General features: G+C 50.1%; 1 protein-coding gene across 1 annotated transcript in view; it reads left to right on the top strand.

Annotated features, from left to right (window-relative positions):
* Nucleotides 1-15,507, top strand: part of AHRR (aryl-hydrocarbon receptor repressor) — a 103,937-nt gene that overhangs the window by 77,083 nt on the left and 11,347 nt on the right. Inside the window, exons 5-7 of the mRNA XM_033178658.1 lie at nucleotides 3,741-3,830; nucleotides 12,010-12,139; nucleotides 13,140-13,276. Of these exons, the coding sequence (XP_033034549.1) occupies nucleotides 3,741-3,830; nucleotides 12,010-12,139; nucleotides 13,140-13,276 (357 nt within the window). The remainder of the gene's footprint in view (nucleotides 1-3,740; nucleotides 3,831-12,009; nucleotides 12,140-13,139; nucleotides 13,277-15,507) is intronic.

The following is a 15,507-nucleotide window of genomic DNA, read 5'->3' on the forward strand; positions in this document are numbered from 1 at the left end:
TATCTCTGGTAAACTATCTGTGCAAACATTTGTCCCATTGTTTAAAATTGTTTTTTTTTTAATTGTTGATTTGTAGATTTTTTAATTGTTGATTTGTAGTTCTTATAGATTCTGGATAAAGTCCTTTATCAACGTGCTGTGCCTATTTTTTCTCTGTGGCTTCTCTCTTCATTTTTTACAGGCATTTTAAAATAAAGCCCAATTTGTCAAGTTTTTTCTTTACGGATTAGTGTTTTTGTATCCTGCCCAAATCCACTGACCTCAAACTCATGAGGGCATTTCCTGGGTTTCTTCTGGAAGCTTTGTGGTTCTGGGCTTTGTGTTTGTGTCTGTCATAGGTCTTGAGTTGATTTTTGTGTGTGTGGCATGAGATAGGAGTCAGGGTTCATTTTTCCATACGAATCTCCAGCCATCCCAGCCACGCTGTTTCAGACCTTCCTTCCCCACTGACTGACCTAGTGCCTTGGCTGAGGGTTAGCTTGTCTAGCCTGACCTTGTCCTGCTGACCAGAGCTTTATAGGAAGCCACGAAGTCAAAATAATTTCCACAATTTTGTTCTTTTTTTTAACAAGTTTTCTTTAGCAAGGCTAGGTCTTTTGCAATTCCATAACTATTTTATTATTTTATTATTGTAGAGACAGAGTCTCACTCTGTCACCCAGGCTGGAGTGCAGTGGCATGATCTCAACTCACTGCAACCTCGATTTCCCAGGCTCCCACCTCAGCCTCCCAAGCAGCTGGGACTACAGGTGTGCACCACCATGCCCAGCTAGTTTTTAAAGTTTTTGTTGTTTGTTTTTTGTAGAGATGGGGTCTCACTATGCTGCCCAGGCTGGTCTTGAACTGCTGGGCTCAAGCAATTCTCTCACCTTGGCCACCCAAGGTGCTGGGATTACAAGCATGAGCCACCACGCCCAGCCATAAAAATTTGAGAATCAGCTTGTCACTTTCTATAAAAAGAAAAAAAAAAACCTTTAAAATTATGATTGGGATTGCATTATATCTACAGATCAATGTAGGGAGACAGGACAATCCTAACTCAATTGAGCCTCAATCCAGGAACACTGTATATCTTTCAGTTTATTCAGGTATTTTCTCAGTGATGTTGCATTGTTTTCAGTATACCAGCCTTGCACATCTTTTATTGGATTTATTCCTAGGTATTTTATGTTTTTTGATTGGGCCCTGGAGTTTTCTTTGTGGGAAAGTTTTGATTAGAAATTCAATTATTTAATAGATACTAGGTTATTTAGATTTTCTAGTTCTTATATCACTTTTGTTAATTTGCATATTTCAAGGAATGTTTCCTGTTTCACTTAAATTGTTTAATGTATTAACTATCATTTTTAGTATTTTCCAACTATCCTTTTAATATTTGTAGGACCTGTAGTGATGTACTTTTAAACTCCTGGTGTCAGTGATTTGTTTTTTTTTTCTTGATGAGTCTTGCTAGCAGATTATCCATTTTATTAATCTTTTCAAAATTTTCAAAAATCTGAATTTTGGCTCCGTTCATGGTCTCTATTATTTGACTGTTCTAAGCCATGTTCATGGATTTTTGACTCTTACCTTTATTTTTTCTTACCTTTTCCTTACCTTAGATTTAACTGACTCTTCTCTCTCTGGTTTCTTGAGGAGGGACTACATACTTTTGAAACAGTCATTTTAAGCTCGCTGGGATTTGATGCTGACTCTTCTGCTTGTGTGCAATTGGAAGTTTGTTACACTTCCTGTGTCCTCATTATGATGCAATTTTGGGTCTGTGTAGCCACACTTGTTCTTACCATTCTCCATCATTTTGTGGAATGTAGGGGGGGATTTGGATTTAGGTAACTGCCATTATCCTTGGCTGCCTGGGAGTCTTCAATACCGGTATTTCAAAAGCTCTTAGAAATTGATATTTATAAACCCTAATAGAAAAATTAGCACATGACATACATAGGGCAGTTTACCAAAGAAGAAATACAAGTTACCAGTGAATGTAGGAAATGTGTTTCAATCTCATTAGTAATCAAAGAAATGAAAACTATAATGGTAAAATAATTTATCTCTTTTCAAAAATAATATATCTGTTTTCAAATTGGCAAAGATTTCAGAAAAAGAAAGGAAAATAAAAGTACCCAGCATGGCCCAGATTTAAGGAAATTAGTGTATAATATACGGCTGATAGCCACAAACATCATGGGAGTTGCAGTCTTCGAATGTCTGTGTTTTAAAGACACAAATGGAAACATTTATGAAAGCCGTATCCAGGTGACTCTGCCCCCTCACCCCTGCCTCGTGCAGGATGTGAGACTGGGCGAGACATTCCACCTGGTAGCCTGTGCTTGCTCAGTGCCAGCGGCCACTGCTGCCATGGACAGATCCTGGGGCTCAGAGGCCACCATCTTTCCCGCATCCTCACCAGTGACGGCCCCAGGAAGCTGCTGCAGGGTGGGGCTGCAGGGCTCGCTTCTCAAATAAAGGAAAACGTCACGTCAAGCACAGCACAGCCACATCCTTGCCTTCTCCATCTGCTCCCTCCAAAATCCCACAATAATTACGGCTGTAACTGAGATGCAATAATCATACAAATATTGTGAATAACATACACAACTGAATTTAACATCAAAATGAAGTGAGTTTCTAGAAAGTATTTTAAGATGCCATAGTTAATGTAAGAAAAAATAAAGAACTTGCATACACTAACAATAAATAAATCAACGTGGTGTTAAAGTCTGCCCTGTTCCATCTACCATCTCCGCAAAATGTGCCCACACTAGAGGGTCTTCAGAGTGAGGTGGACCAGACCTTCCAGAAGCACATCACCCTCATCTTAAGTGGGTCCAGAGAAGGGAAGGAAAGGGGCAGGAGCGACTCATGTCTTGATGGTTGTGTGTACCATGTGCAAAATATGCAGAGAAACTACAGGCCAAGTTTAAACACAGATGGACAACCCCTAAGTGAGGTCAATCAATTCCAAGAGCGTATTAAAAAGTCATGATCAAAGAAGCTTACCTCATAAAGTACAGGAATGATGCACCATCAGAAAATCCAGCACGCACAAAATAAAAATTGTGATTGTTTCAGTAGATGCAGAAAAACACCTGATGGAGTTCAATATTTTTCTCTCTCTTTTTTTTTTTTTTGAGACAGAGTCTCACTCCATTGCTCAGGCCGTAGGGCAGCAGCGTGACCTCGGCTCACTGCAACCTCCAGCTCCTGGGTTCAAGCAATTCTCCTGCCTCAGCTTTCCAAGTAGCTGGGATTACAGGTGTGCACCACCACACCCGGCTAATTTTTGTACTTTTAGTAGAGATGGGGTTTCACCATGTTAGCCAGGCTGGTCGATGGAGTTCAACATTTTTCATAATAAAAATCCTTAGAAAAACCAAAAGGTATTCCAGACAGTGTGTAGAAGGCGGTACATGGGTGGAAACATCTGCAGAGGAAAACGGAGAGCTCCTGCCTCGTCTTAGGTACCAAGTCTCACTGTCGCACCAAGACAAGGTGTATATTTTATAACACATAATTTTATATGTATTAGAAAAGGGACCATGTAAACCATGGCTATCTTCTCATGTTGCCTGTTAACTTGGAGCCTATGACAAAATGGTAATAAATAAATAAAAAGTGGGCATTTCTAGAGGTTATGAATACGGACTACAAAACAGAAGAATATTGTTGAAAATTTAAGCAAATCATGCTTGCACTTTTTCATTTTGGGTGAGCCAATCTGATTTTTTTTGTTTTTTCTTCTAGTCTCTTAATGGCTTTGCTCTGGTCGTGAGTGCAGAAGGGACGATATTTTATGCGTCAGCAACGATCGTGGACTATCTGGGCTTCCATCAGGTAAATGAAACCAGAATAGCTCTCCCGTCTGTTAAGTGCTAGGTTCTCTTCCCTTTGTAAATGTTTGTTGTCTTCAAGGTTTGACAAATGTCTAAAATTGGGTTTTTCCTATCACTGAACTCTTATCAGATAAAGATCTCCACCCTCCAGCTGTGTCTAGGGCAGTCTTTCTTCCAGCCTGGGTTCGGGGTCTCGGTGTGAGGCCGCTCAGTGTCGGGGGTGTTCTGGTCTAAGGGAGCCGCGGCGCGCGGACAGCGGCATGGTCTCCTCTGGCTCGGGCACCCCGCTAGGTCCCCTGCCCCACCAGCACCATCCCATTCATCCACTCCCAGTCAACGTCTTAACCCTCAGCTTCTCGGTGCACTCAGGACACAGCTTGTTCTGGAAATGCCCTTCCTGACGTGCGAGTGGTTCGTTTGGAATGCTGTCCGGTCAGCCCCAGGGGGATGACTCCAGACTTCCAGGCCGAGAATGGGGTTGAGGCCTCGTCAGATACCAAGCCCTGGAAGGGCAACTCACCCAGGAAAAGGTGCGATAAAAATCCCACCCGGTCGGGCGCAGGGACTCACACCTATAATCCCAGCACTTTGGGAGGCCGAGGCGGGTGGATCACCAGGTCAGGAGATCGAGACCAGCCTGGCCAACATGGTGAAACTCTGTCTCTACTAAAAATACAAAAATTAGCTAGGTGTGGTGGCATGCACCTGTGGTCCCAACTACTAGGGAGGCTGAGGCAGGAGGATAGCATGAACCCGGGAAGCAGAGGTTTGCAGTGAGGTGAGATCGAGCCACTGCACTCCAGCCTGGGTGACAGAGTGAGACTCCATCTCAAACAAACAAACAAACAAACAAATCCCACTCAAGGCCAGGAGGGGAGCAAGGGAGCTGTTTTTCTGTCTGGAAAGGAGCTGGGGTCCCTCACGGAAAATCAGATGCTGGTTGTAGGATTAAGATTTCTCCCACTGCACAGCAAGGACTCCCAGGATCTGGATATCAGGCATACTGCAGACTGATGAGATGACTGGAGAACCCAAAGCAGCAAAAATGGGACCCTTTATCTGCACTTTCCCAAGCCACTCCCACAAAAATACCCACCCTGCAGATGAGCTTACGGTGCAAGTAATAAACCCAAGGAAGCCATAGACGGTGAGCAGGAGCCAGCAGACAGGTAAACAAACCCTGCTTCCTGGAAGAACTTAAGGAACAAAGCCGTCCACAGGAAACTGGCAAACAAACAGATTTAGAACAATAAAAGATAAAAGCAGCAGTATAAAGAAAGCACAGCATATGATGAAAAAAAGAACAGATATGTTTAAGAAAGATCAAAACAAAACTTTGAAAAATAGAGAGTAGTGTATTAGGGTTCAGTCTGGAGACAGAAACTGTGCAGAAATTTGAACAGTTTTATAGAAAGACTTACGATGAGTTTAGTGTAAGGAAGTGTTAACCAGTAGCACCAGCTCAGCAACAAAGGACTAAAAGGACTCTGAGGACACAGATACAGCAACAGAAAGGCAGCAGTGCCCACAGGGCCCAGGCAGGGGCCGTCTTGGAAACCCCAGCCCCACTGAGGCTGAGAGCCAGACCCTCGGTGACACAGGGTGGGGCCATGACCTGGGCAGTGGAGAAGTTCCCAAGATGTTCAGGCCAGGGCTGGCTGGTAGGAAGCTTCCCTTTGCGACCCAGGTGAGATGTGCACCTGGAGGCCGCTGGGCGCTGGGGGAAGCTGTGACACTGGGGGGTGCACACTGGTGGAGCGGGAGGCCCCAGGGGAAGCCCTGCCCCCGGCAGTGCCCAGCACCTCTGCCTATGAGGAAATGGTCCCAGAGCCAGTATTCATGCCGAGCGAGAGGCAGCACATGAGGGGATTAAAGTGAAGATCTCCCTGGTCAGGTGGGAAGCCTAGGGCTGAATCCCCCCTGTCAGGTGGGAAGCCTCTAGGGGCTGTGCAGGGCAGCAGTCAGTGGAAGCCAGGAACCACCCCGCTCACCCACACTAGTCCCTGACCAGTCATTAGAATTCATGTCTGCCCAGGCCCTGAGGCTGCACAGAGTTCTATCCAGTTTCCATGAGAGCCAGGACTTTGAATTTCCTCACAGCTGAAGTCGCTGCTGCCTGCTGGTGACTCTGCAAAGCAGCTCCTCTAGTCCGCCCCTAAGTGCAACCTCCTGCCCCTGAGCCCAGGCCGGTCTCCCTGTGAACTGCAGGGACCGTGTGACCACTGGGCTCATTGCAGTGAGCTTGTTTTCTGCACCGCGGCTCTCTGCACACTGGATGCCTCCTCCGGATGGCCTCTCCCCCAGCATCCACGTGAAGGTGCAGCTCGTCAGCACACCTGGGCCGGCCCTGGTGGAGGACGCAGGGGGACATGGCTGTGTGCAGGGAGAGGAAGCACTGTGCAGTGGGCATGGCTGCCAAGGGGTGTCCAGGCCACTGTCCTGTTGGGAACGCAGTGCAGGGTGGAGACACAGCTCTGCTGTCCCAGCAGCGACCTTGATGGCTCTGAGCCTCATTTCCTGTGCCCACACCATGGCCAGCAGCGGTATCTGCCTGCCAGGCTGTGGCCAGACCACAGGGCCACTGAACAGAGGAGTGCTGGACAAAGCCCTGGTGCCTGGCGCTGCGTCTCCCACCACAGAGGGACATCACTCTAGGCGGCTGCTGTTGACACCGCGTGACCACAGGCTTTGCTGAGTGTGCCCTGGCATCTGTGACTGGGGCACTTTCATCTCCTGACGTGCCCTATGAGAGGGAACCTGGAGTGATGGCTGGTGGGTCCCTCATTCCCACAGATGGCATGAGTGGCATGAGCATCTGGGTGGCCACCCAGCATCCTCTTCATCTCCATCTTCTGTGCTCCAGTCCCACGGAGCTGCCCGTGGGATGCTTCCTTTACACGTAGAGAGCTGTGGAGTGGGTCCGTATGCGTTTGCTGGGCTTTGGTGCATCCTTCACTGAACAGGGGAGCACTCGAAGGACAGGACGTGGCAGACATGAGGGTGTGGCTCGGTGACTCTGTCAACCTAAGCAGAGCAGCTTCGGCGTGGTCTGTATGTGCAGGGCCTGAGTCTAGAGACGACCGCTTGCTCTGCCTTTTGCATGCTCAGAATCACCGTCAACTCTAGTCACTGCGTCCTGAGCTGCCCTGAGTTCTCCAGTCGCACCCAGAGCTGCTGCCTTTAGCCATGGCTCGATGGTCTCACTCGGGGTTTGGCTCTGGGGACAGGGGCAGGTGCTGTACAGAGCAGCTCTGATTCCAGGTCAGAAATGTTGCTAATTGGGCTTTCTGTTTTCTTGGCTCTTGGTCATTTTCCCCCAAGCATGAGAAGTTAAAAAAAAAAAAAGTTTCGCCTTGATTATGAGGAAATTGGTTCCAAATGCCATTAAATCAGGCATTGCCTCTAGTTTATGCAAAATATCTCATGAAAATATTAGAACAGCTTTGTGCTTGTGTGAGTTTATTGTGCAAAATGCTTTACAAAAAGTCAGGAACCAATTATTCCTGGTCACAGCATGAGTGCATGATTTCAGTGTCTTCAAGCTCAGCAAGCTTAGTGAGGAATAAACGGCTTTAGGTGTATATTTTAGTTGCCATTGACATTTGTTGATTCAGGAAGTTGTTCGTTCTCTCAAACGTTAGAGCTCGTCGATCAGAGCAGTTAGAATCCCACAGGCATGGTTAGCTGATGTGTGCAAGCTTTTGCACAAAAAGGTAAAAATGTTAGCTGCTAGAGTGTGCAGCATATTAAAATTGGAAATGATTTTATTCTAAACTCCCTAAGTGGTGGTGTAAAGCTAAAATAAAGACTGTCTTTACTTGATGAAAGGAGGGTTTGTTTTTGTATGATTTGGATAATTTTAATGTCGTGCTCTCCCCCTCCCACTTCTCCCACCGTGTATCTTGATGTCACTTTGTAGGAATCAGACTTTAAAAGATTAAGACAGACTTAGGACAGACATGCCACACTGATGATGAAAACACAGAACTTTGTTTCCTCAACCTAAATAGGATTTATGTTTCACCCTGTCTTCGGATTCGCTTCAGTTGGAGAACTCTTTCCCGCTCTGCTACGCGCTCCTGTCTTGAGCAGCAGGCCCTTTCTCACTTGTTGAATTCCCTTTCGTTACCTGACTGCGGGGTTGGAGATGATGGATGAGGCGCTCGGGCAGGCCTGGGGCTGCTCAGGGAGGGTGCTGGGGGTTCACTTTCCGGGGGCCTGCAAAGCTCAGGGTTGCCTGTGGAAACTCATGCAAGGACCATTTCGGTGTGGGGCAGCGTGGGGTCGCCAGGGCGGGGCTGCGGCTGCTCTGGTGCAGGAGGAGGCGCACTCCATGGTGAAGAACTGGAGAGAGAGCGAGCTCCAGGAGATGCAGGGCCTCATGATCTGGTGCAGCACCAGCTACTGTGAGGACGGCCAGGTGCCCATGCAGCAGGTGCACCCAGGCCCCCAGCACTGCCATGTGCCTCTGGTGTAAGCCCAGGCCTTGATGACTGGTGAGTTGGAGAAGTCCCAGGACTGCCGGGCTTGGGGCACCAGGCATTGCAATGACAAAGCCAGATTCCCAACATGCAGGGAGTGAGGGCTCCAGGTGAAGCAGCAGCTGCCGGCCACGTGACCATGGTTGCGGATGACCTCGTGTGCCTCACCCTGACCGTGACCACAAAGATGAAGGAGTCTCTCCTACTGGGAAATAAGTCTTTGCCTGTGGCCGTTGGGGCTGAGGGCAAGAATCTATTTTTTAAAAGGAATGGGAATTTTTTTTCTTTTTTGTTTTTTTGAGACAGAGTCTTGCTCTGTCGTCCAGGCTTGAGTGCAGCAGCACAATCTTGACTCACTGCAACCTCTGTCTCCTTGGTTCAAGCAAGTCTCCTGCTTCAGCCTCCTGAGTAGCTGAGATTACAGGTGTGCGCCACCAGGCCTGGCTAATTTTTGTATTTTTAGTAGAGACAGGGCTTCTACTAAAGCCTATGTTGGCCAGGCTGGTCTTGAACTCCCAACCTCAGGTGATCCGCCCACCTTGGCCTCCCAAAGTGCTCGGATTACAGGCATGAACCACTGTGTCTGGCTGGGAGTTTTAGTCTTTTTAAGCAACATTTATAAATGAAGAAATTAGGGATGGCAGCAAGTGTAAGGGGAATGTCGCTTGCCTCTGGACACAGGTTCCTCTGCATTTCAGTTTTAAAAAGCTGGCACTAAAACGTGTCAGAGCTCACACAGGAGAGTGTTTGGAGCCGTGTTTCTCATTGTCCTGGCAGAGCCGGGGCCCTCCAAGGTGCCCGGCTCTTACTGCACGGGGACCAACAGGCCGGCCGGTAACAGCTGATGGGGTTGGTGTTTCTGTTTGTTGCCAACCCCGTTTACTGGAAGTGTCCCCACACCATTTCCATAAGCTGTGAAACAAATGTCGTAAGAGCTCTAGTTCAGAAGGGGAAAGACGCAGGTGTCTGGGTCTTTGTTTCCTTGGTTTTGTGTTACCTATGCCTGGGTGTAACGTGGATTTGAAGATGTGGAACCGAGAGGTAGAGTGGTTTGGATCAGAACTCTGAAACGTTCCTTGTGGATCCCCTTTTCTGGCCATCGGGATGTGGATGTGTATTTGTTAAACTTCTCACACGCTGCGTCCTTCAGCCTGGAGACCCTGCGGAAACACGAGAGACAACGCCGCGGTAGGGGACGCCACGGTGGTTATGTAGCTAAGCTCCCTCTGACGGGCCCTGAGGCCGCCGCCATAGAGCGGCAGAACCGTGCAGTTCCTGGAGGAGAAGCGGGTTTTGACTGCGAAATATTCCAGTATCCAACGTGAACACTAGAGGAGGAGCTGTGGCTACTTGATGAAAAGAGAGCTGTGAAGTCCTGGATTTGGGAAATCCTGTTTTCGTAGAACAGGATGGGATGGAAGCCTAAACCCAGCATTGCTTCCCAGCCCCTGAATTAACAGAGCCCTACGAAGACAATCCCCTGGTAACAGGAAGTCAAGGAGAAAGAGGGAGCCCTGAGGCTGGGAGGAGCGCAGACTCCCACCCTCACCAAACACTGGCTGCCGGGGCATTCGCAGCGGAAGGGAGGCGGCAATGCAGGCGCTGGGCGAGCTGTATCCCTGCAGGAGGAAGCCGGTCTTGAGTCCTGGCTCACACCACAGACAGCTTCCGGGCATGATGGAAGTTTCCAGAAGATAACAGAGCAGAGCTAGATCTATGAGGAAAGATTTCTCAGGAAAAAAGCCCTCCCTACACAGAGAGGACGGATGGGTTGGGCCTCGTGGTCCATCAGGGGGGCAGGATGGCAGCGGGACACCTTGCATGAAAGGCGGCCCAGAAAGGACTGGGCAAGGCAGCTGGACAGCTCAGTGGGGATTCCAGAAAGAGACATGTCCCCGCCGCAGAAAGAGACATGTCTGGGCCGCACGCACGCAGCCACGCATGCACCCACGCACACAGCCATGCACGCACCCACCCACCCACACACACCCCACACGCCGGCACCGCTGAACACCTGAAATATGCAAGATGCTCCTACTTATGGTTCAGGAGGTGGAAAGTTGAAACCATAGCAAGAAACATGGCCTATCCGCCGCAGTGACTAAAAGATAAAGAGGGAAAAGGACAAACATTGGCCTGAAGGTGCAGCCGCTGGAGTGTTCGAGCCTTAACTGGAAGAGGAGCTTCCCCGCCTGGGAGGCTGTGGCTGGCGCGCGGCTGTGCCAGTCAGGAGGCCCTTGCAGACCCAGGGCCTCCTTGTCCACAGCGCCCATCCCGCGGTTCAGCAGCTGCCCTCACGGTGGCGATGCCGGGCAGGGGGATGCTGGCGGGTACCCTCCCTCCACGTGGAGTCCACCATGCAGAACCAGCCCCCACAGGGAGGGCGCCGGACTCAGAGGCAGAAACGGCCTTGCAGGTGCCGGCGACGCCCTGTGGCCTCATCTGGTTGGGGTCCCGCGGGGTGTTTTCTTGATGGTGACTCACCCAACTGTGTGTTTGTGATTGGGCGCTTTTTGGCCTCGGTTACCCTCCAGTTACGAGTCCTTAGGAAGGCACCGAAGGCAGAGCCCCGAGGAGTGCGCTGGGGGGAGGCTGGCGCGGCCCGTTTCGTTTCGAGGGGTCTCTGTTCCTCTCACCGCTCGTGACAGCGCATTCTCAGAAGGGAACTGCGGAGGCGCAGGCGGTTGGAGTCCAGGCCCTTGAGTGAGGCCTCCCCCTGCCCTCCTGCGGCTGTGTCTCGTCTTGTTAGGGGAGCCCCGCGGGTCCTTCCCACTGGGTTGCCTGAAGATGCTCGTCCCTTTAGGGTGAGTTTATTACGTTCCTCTGAAGTCTTGATTCTTAAGGAGCTTCCCCTCCAGTTAGGAAGAACCACTTGGTTATTATCATGATAACAAATGCCACTTAGAGTTAGGTCACCCTGAAAGAGTCCTGAGGTTCTAGCAGTCCCTGGCAGGCTTAATTATTCGGGGGCGGGGCGGGGGGGGGCGGGGGTGTGCGGGCCAGGCTGCAGGTGCAGGTGCCTGACTTTCTTCGGTTAGGAGAAGGGAGAGGGCGGTGCGATGGCCGGCCTTCCTCAGGCGCAGACACGCTCACAGGCAGTGGTGACAGTTGGGTCCCCCTTGAAGTCAGTCTTCGTGGCACACAGTGTCAGCCTCTCGCCGGACATGGACCCTGGGTGCCTGTGAGGGTCGGCCTCTGTGTCAGGGTCCAGATTTGCTTCTGAGCAGGTGGAAGGAGAGGCCTAGAGAGAGGCCTGTGAACTGGTTCTTGAGACTTCATGAAAGTGGGTGAAGGTTGAGGCCTGGGTGTCAGGAAGGAGGAAATCACCCGCCGTAAGATGTGAAGTGATGGGGAACAGTCACAAAGAGTCTAAGTCGACGGGAAAGTGGATGTCTTGGCCCCACATTGTGGCCCAGAAGATGCCCATCTTTTAGCCTCCCGCTTGCCCTCAAAGGCTGGATGTGGGCACCACTTGGTGGGCAGACGGATGGACAGGTGCTCCAGGCAACTGAGACAGGCGTCTTCCCAGGAGGGAGCGGGGGCCCCGGGTCAAGCACCGTCTTTTCAGTGGGATTCTTTCCCTGTGGCTGTGACTTGCTTTGACAAGTGGAGTGGAAATTTTTCGGTTACTCGTCAGTGGAATAAAGTGTGTAAAGCCACTTGGGGTAAGGCTGGAATAACCGTGCTGCGTGATTTCAGACAGACGTGATGCACCAGAACATTTACGACTACATCCACGTGGACGACCGCCAGGACTTCTGCCGGCAGCTCCACTGGGCCATGGACCCTCCCCAGGTGGTGTTTGGGCAGCCCCCGCCCTTGGAGACAGGTGGGTGTCTGGGGTCCAAGTGAGTCACCAAAACCTAGAGCAGGTCACAGAACACGTCACTGCCTCTGGAAATGACCCTGTCGTGCCTCCTTGGTGTGCTTTGCCTTCCACATTGACCTTAGCGCCAAATCTCACTTTTCTTCAGAGACCTCCTCCCATGTCCCTCCCTGTCCTCTGGTTGGGCTGCACCAGCTCCGTGTGGCTGGAGTGTGCTTCACTCCTGGTTGCTTGCCTGGGCTCTGCCAGACTTGAGGTCACCGCCATTCTTGTCACCCCACCACAAGCTGCAGTCCTGGCCTCTTGTTTTGCAAACTCCCCTCAAGTCTCATGTCTGCCAGGAAGTTTTCTTTGTTTCATACTAGAGTTATCCGATAAAAGTCCCTGAAAGATGGTTGCTACTCAGAGTCGGTTGCCCCTTTTCACAGAAGACCCCTGCACAGGGCTTGCCCCCAACCTCCCTGTGGCTCTGACTGGTAAGGTGAGCCCTGCAGGTGTGGAGCTCCTTGACAGGCAATGACAGGCAGGGGCTCTGCTGGGACAGTTGCATCTGGGCTCTGAGGAGAGGCGACACCTGCCCGGCGTCCTGTGCAGAGGGTGACTCCTGGGTTCTCTCGCACATATCCACAGAAGCCTAAAATAATTCACGAAAAGTTTCCGCCACCACTTCATGTGACAGTGTGATTGACCTTAAATCAAACAGCAAAGCCCAGGCACCTACATGAAAGACCCTTTTATAAAGCTAAAAATAAGCAAGATGAAACCATCGTCGTGCATGCGCATGTACTAAAAACAATGTTTTTAAAGGCAAGGGATGATGAAGGCAAAATTTGTCTAGAAGGATGCTGGGTGCAGGAGGAGCGCGCGGTGATAGGGTTTACATGACCTTGCACGTGAGAGCCATGGGTGTGTTTGTTGCATGCTCTGTGCATGCAGTTGTGCGTGTGACCTGTGTATTTTGGCTTCTCCCACCGCCACGCCCCTTGGCCACTATGGTCTGCAGGAGATGACGTCATCCTGGGGAGGCTGCTCAGGGCCGAGGAGTGGGGCGCAGGTGCGCCCACAGAGTACTCAGCCTTCCTGACCCGCTGCTTCATCTGCCGTGTGCGCTGCCTGCTGGACAGCACCTCGGGCTTCCTGGTGAGTGTGTGGGCTCCTAGCAGGGGGCTCCCGACATCTGGGGTGCATTCTGCCCTGGGGCAGAAGGAAACAGAGAGCAAGAGGAGGTGGGGGCGTTAACCCACGTGTCCCTGGTAGAGGGGCAAGGGCTGGCGCTGAGCTCTGTGCACGCTGGGATGGTATGGGGCCTTGACACCTCTGAGCATGCGAGGGGATGTGTGATGAGTCAACTGTGAGGCCTGCTGTGGTGGACAAGCCAGGTCGATGAAAATGTAAAACTCTGCAGTAGGTTTATACTCTAGTTGTATCTTTATTTATAACTTATTAAAATATTTTTTTAAATGTGCCCCACCTCTGCCAAGGGCTGGCAAGCTGGGAGAGCCTCCGGCTGTGGCTGGCGTGAGTGGCTGAGCCCACAGCTTCTGCCGAGCTTTTTGGTTTCACCCTCTTCTCTTGCAAACAGATACTTGGGATTTTCACTTGTGCTATTTGACTATTTCTTCTTCCAGCTCCTCATTGAATCAGAGAAATCCTCCCCATTGGACATGTCAGGGCAAAGGCCTCCCACCCTGTCCCAGACCCCTGCCCACCTTTCAGACCCCGAGGCACTGTACTTCCCCTGGGTCGCAGCATAGTCAACCCTGGGTGACAGCCCCTGAGAGGCCCAGTGGTGGCCCCTGCTGTCTCCTGGCTGCAATTCAATGCCACAAGGCCCTCTCACCCAGCACCCTAGCTGGGCAGGCCCCTTGGGCTCAGTTTTCGACCCATGTGTGGACTCATGACCTTCTGGGGACCTCGGGTGCAGACCATCCCCATGGCAGAGGCACCTGTGGGTCTGCCTGTTTCTGTCTCTTTCCCACCCACTGGGTGCCTGGTGGAAGGACGAGCTCTCCACAGGCCCCAGATCTGCTGCCACGAACATGCCTCAGGGTACAGCTTTCATTTAGATAACTAGTGACAATAAAGTTTTTTTTTTTTTTGAGACAAGAGTCTCGCTCTGTCGCCCAGGCTGGAGTGCAGTGGTGCGATCTCAGCTCACTGCAAGCTCTGCCTCCCAGGTTCCTGCCATCCTCCTGCCTCAGCCCAGCCTCCCGAGTAGCTGGGAGTATAGGCACCCGCCACCATGTCCGGCTAATTTTTTTGTATTTTTAGTAGAGACGGGGTTTCACCATTGGTATTTTGTTCGATATTTTGTGGAAATTAAGATACTTTTTTATTGGCTAAGGAATGTTGTTCATTTTTAAAAATTATATAACCAATTCCTGGTTAATTAAAAACTCTTATTTCTAGATGACACAAAATTGGAAGGATTTTACTGTGCAGCCAGTGGAATATAGTTTAAAATGAAATTGTCAAACAAAGAACTGAATGGAGGAAATAAGCCAGAGAAATTAGATTGACGCTAAAATGTTGCAATGAGGTTTACACAAATAAGTGTCTGATTCTGTTTTCCCATTAAAATCCATTCATCCACAGCACCATAAAGGGCTCCTGTATTGACAGAGAATACACCGAGACCCTGCAGGACCTCACAGCTCTTCCCAGCTTCCACCCTAAGTGGTGCAGTCTGGGCAATGCAGGTGTCATGGAAGCTCCCTCATGCCACAGGGCCAGCTGAAAATGGTTGTCTTTGAGATTCGGCTGAAATTAACTTGGGAGCTTGAAGTCAGCCTTGTTGGGAATATTTATACTAAAGAAATCGGCAAACACTGCATATCTGGGAAGTATTCCCCCTGGAGAGCTAGATGTTAAACATTTCCCAGCACACCACTGCCTTGAATCCCCCACACCAATTGTGTGAGTGCTACACAGCAGGTGTTTATTATTTGTTTAATATATCCATGGACAGATGGAAAGATGGATGAATGGATGGGTGAATGGTTGGATAGATGGGAAGATGGATGGATGGATGGATGGATGAATGAGTGGATGAGTGGGTGGATGAATGAGAAGATGGATGGGTGGATGGATGGATGGATGGATGAGTGGATGAGTGGATGAGTGGATGGATGGATGAGAATGGATGAGAAGATGGAGGGATGGATGGATGGGAAGATGAGGGATGGATGGATGGATGGTAAGATGGATGGGTGGATGGACACATGGAAAGATAGATGAATGGATGGATGGTTGGATAGATGGGAAGATGGATGGATGGATGGACAGATGGAAAGATGGATGAATGGATGGATGGATGGTTGGATATAGAAGATGGATGGATGGATGAGTGAATGGATGAATGGGAAGATGAT

The sequence above is a fragment of the Trachypithecus francoisi genome, unplaced genomic scaffold (assembly GCF_009764315.1).
Source record: "Trachypithecus francoisi isolate TF-2019V2 unplaced genomic scaffold, Tfra_2.0 Lachesis_group2, whole genome shotgun sequence".
Classification (NCBI taxonomy): domain Eukaryota; kingdom Metazoa; phylum Chordata; class Mammalia; order Primates; family Cercopithecidae; genus Trachypithecus; species Trachypithecus francoisi.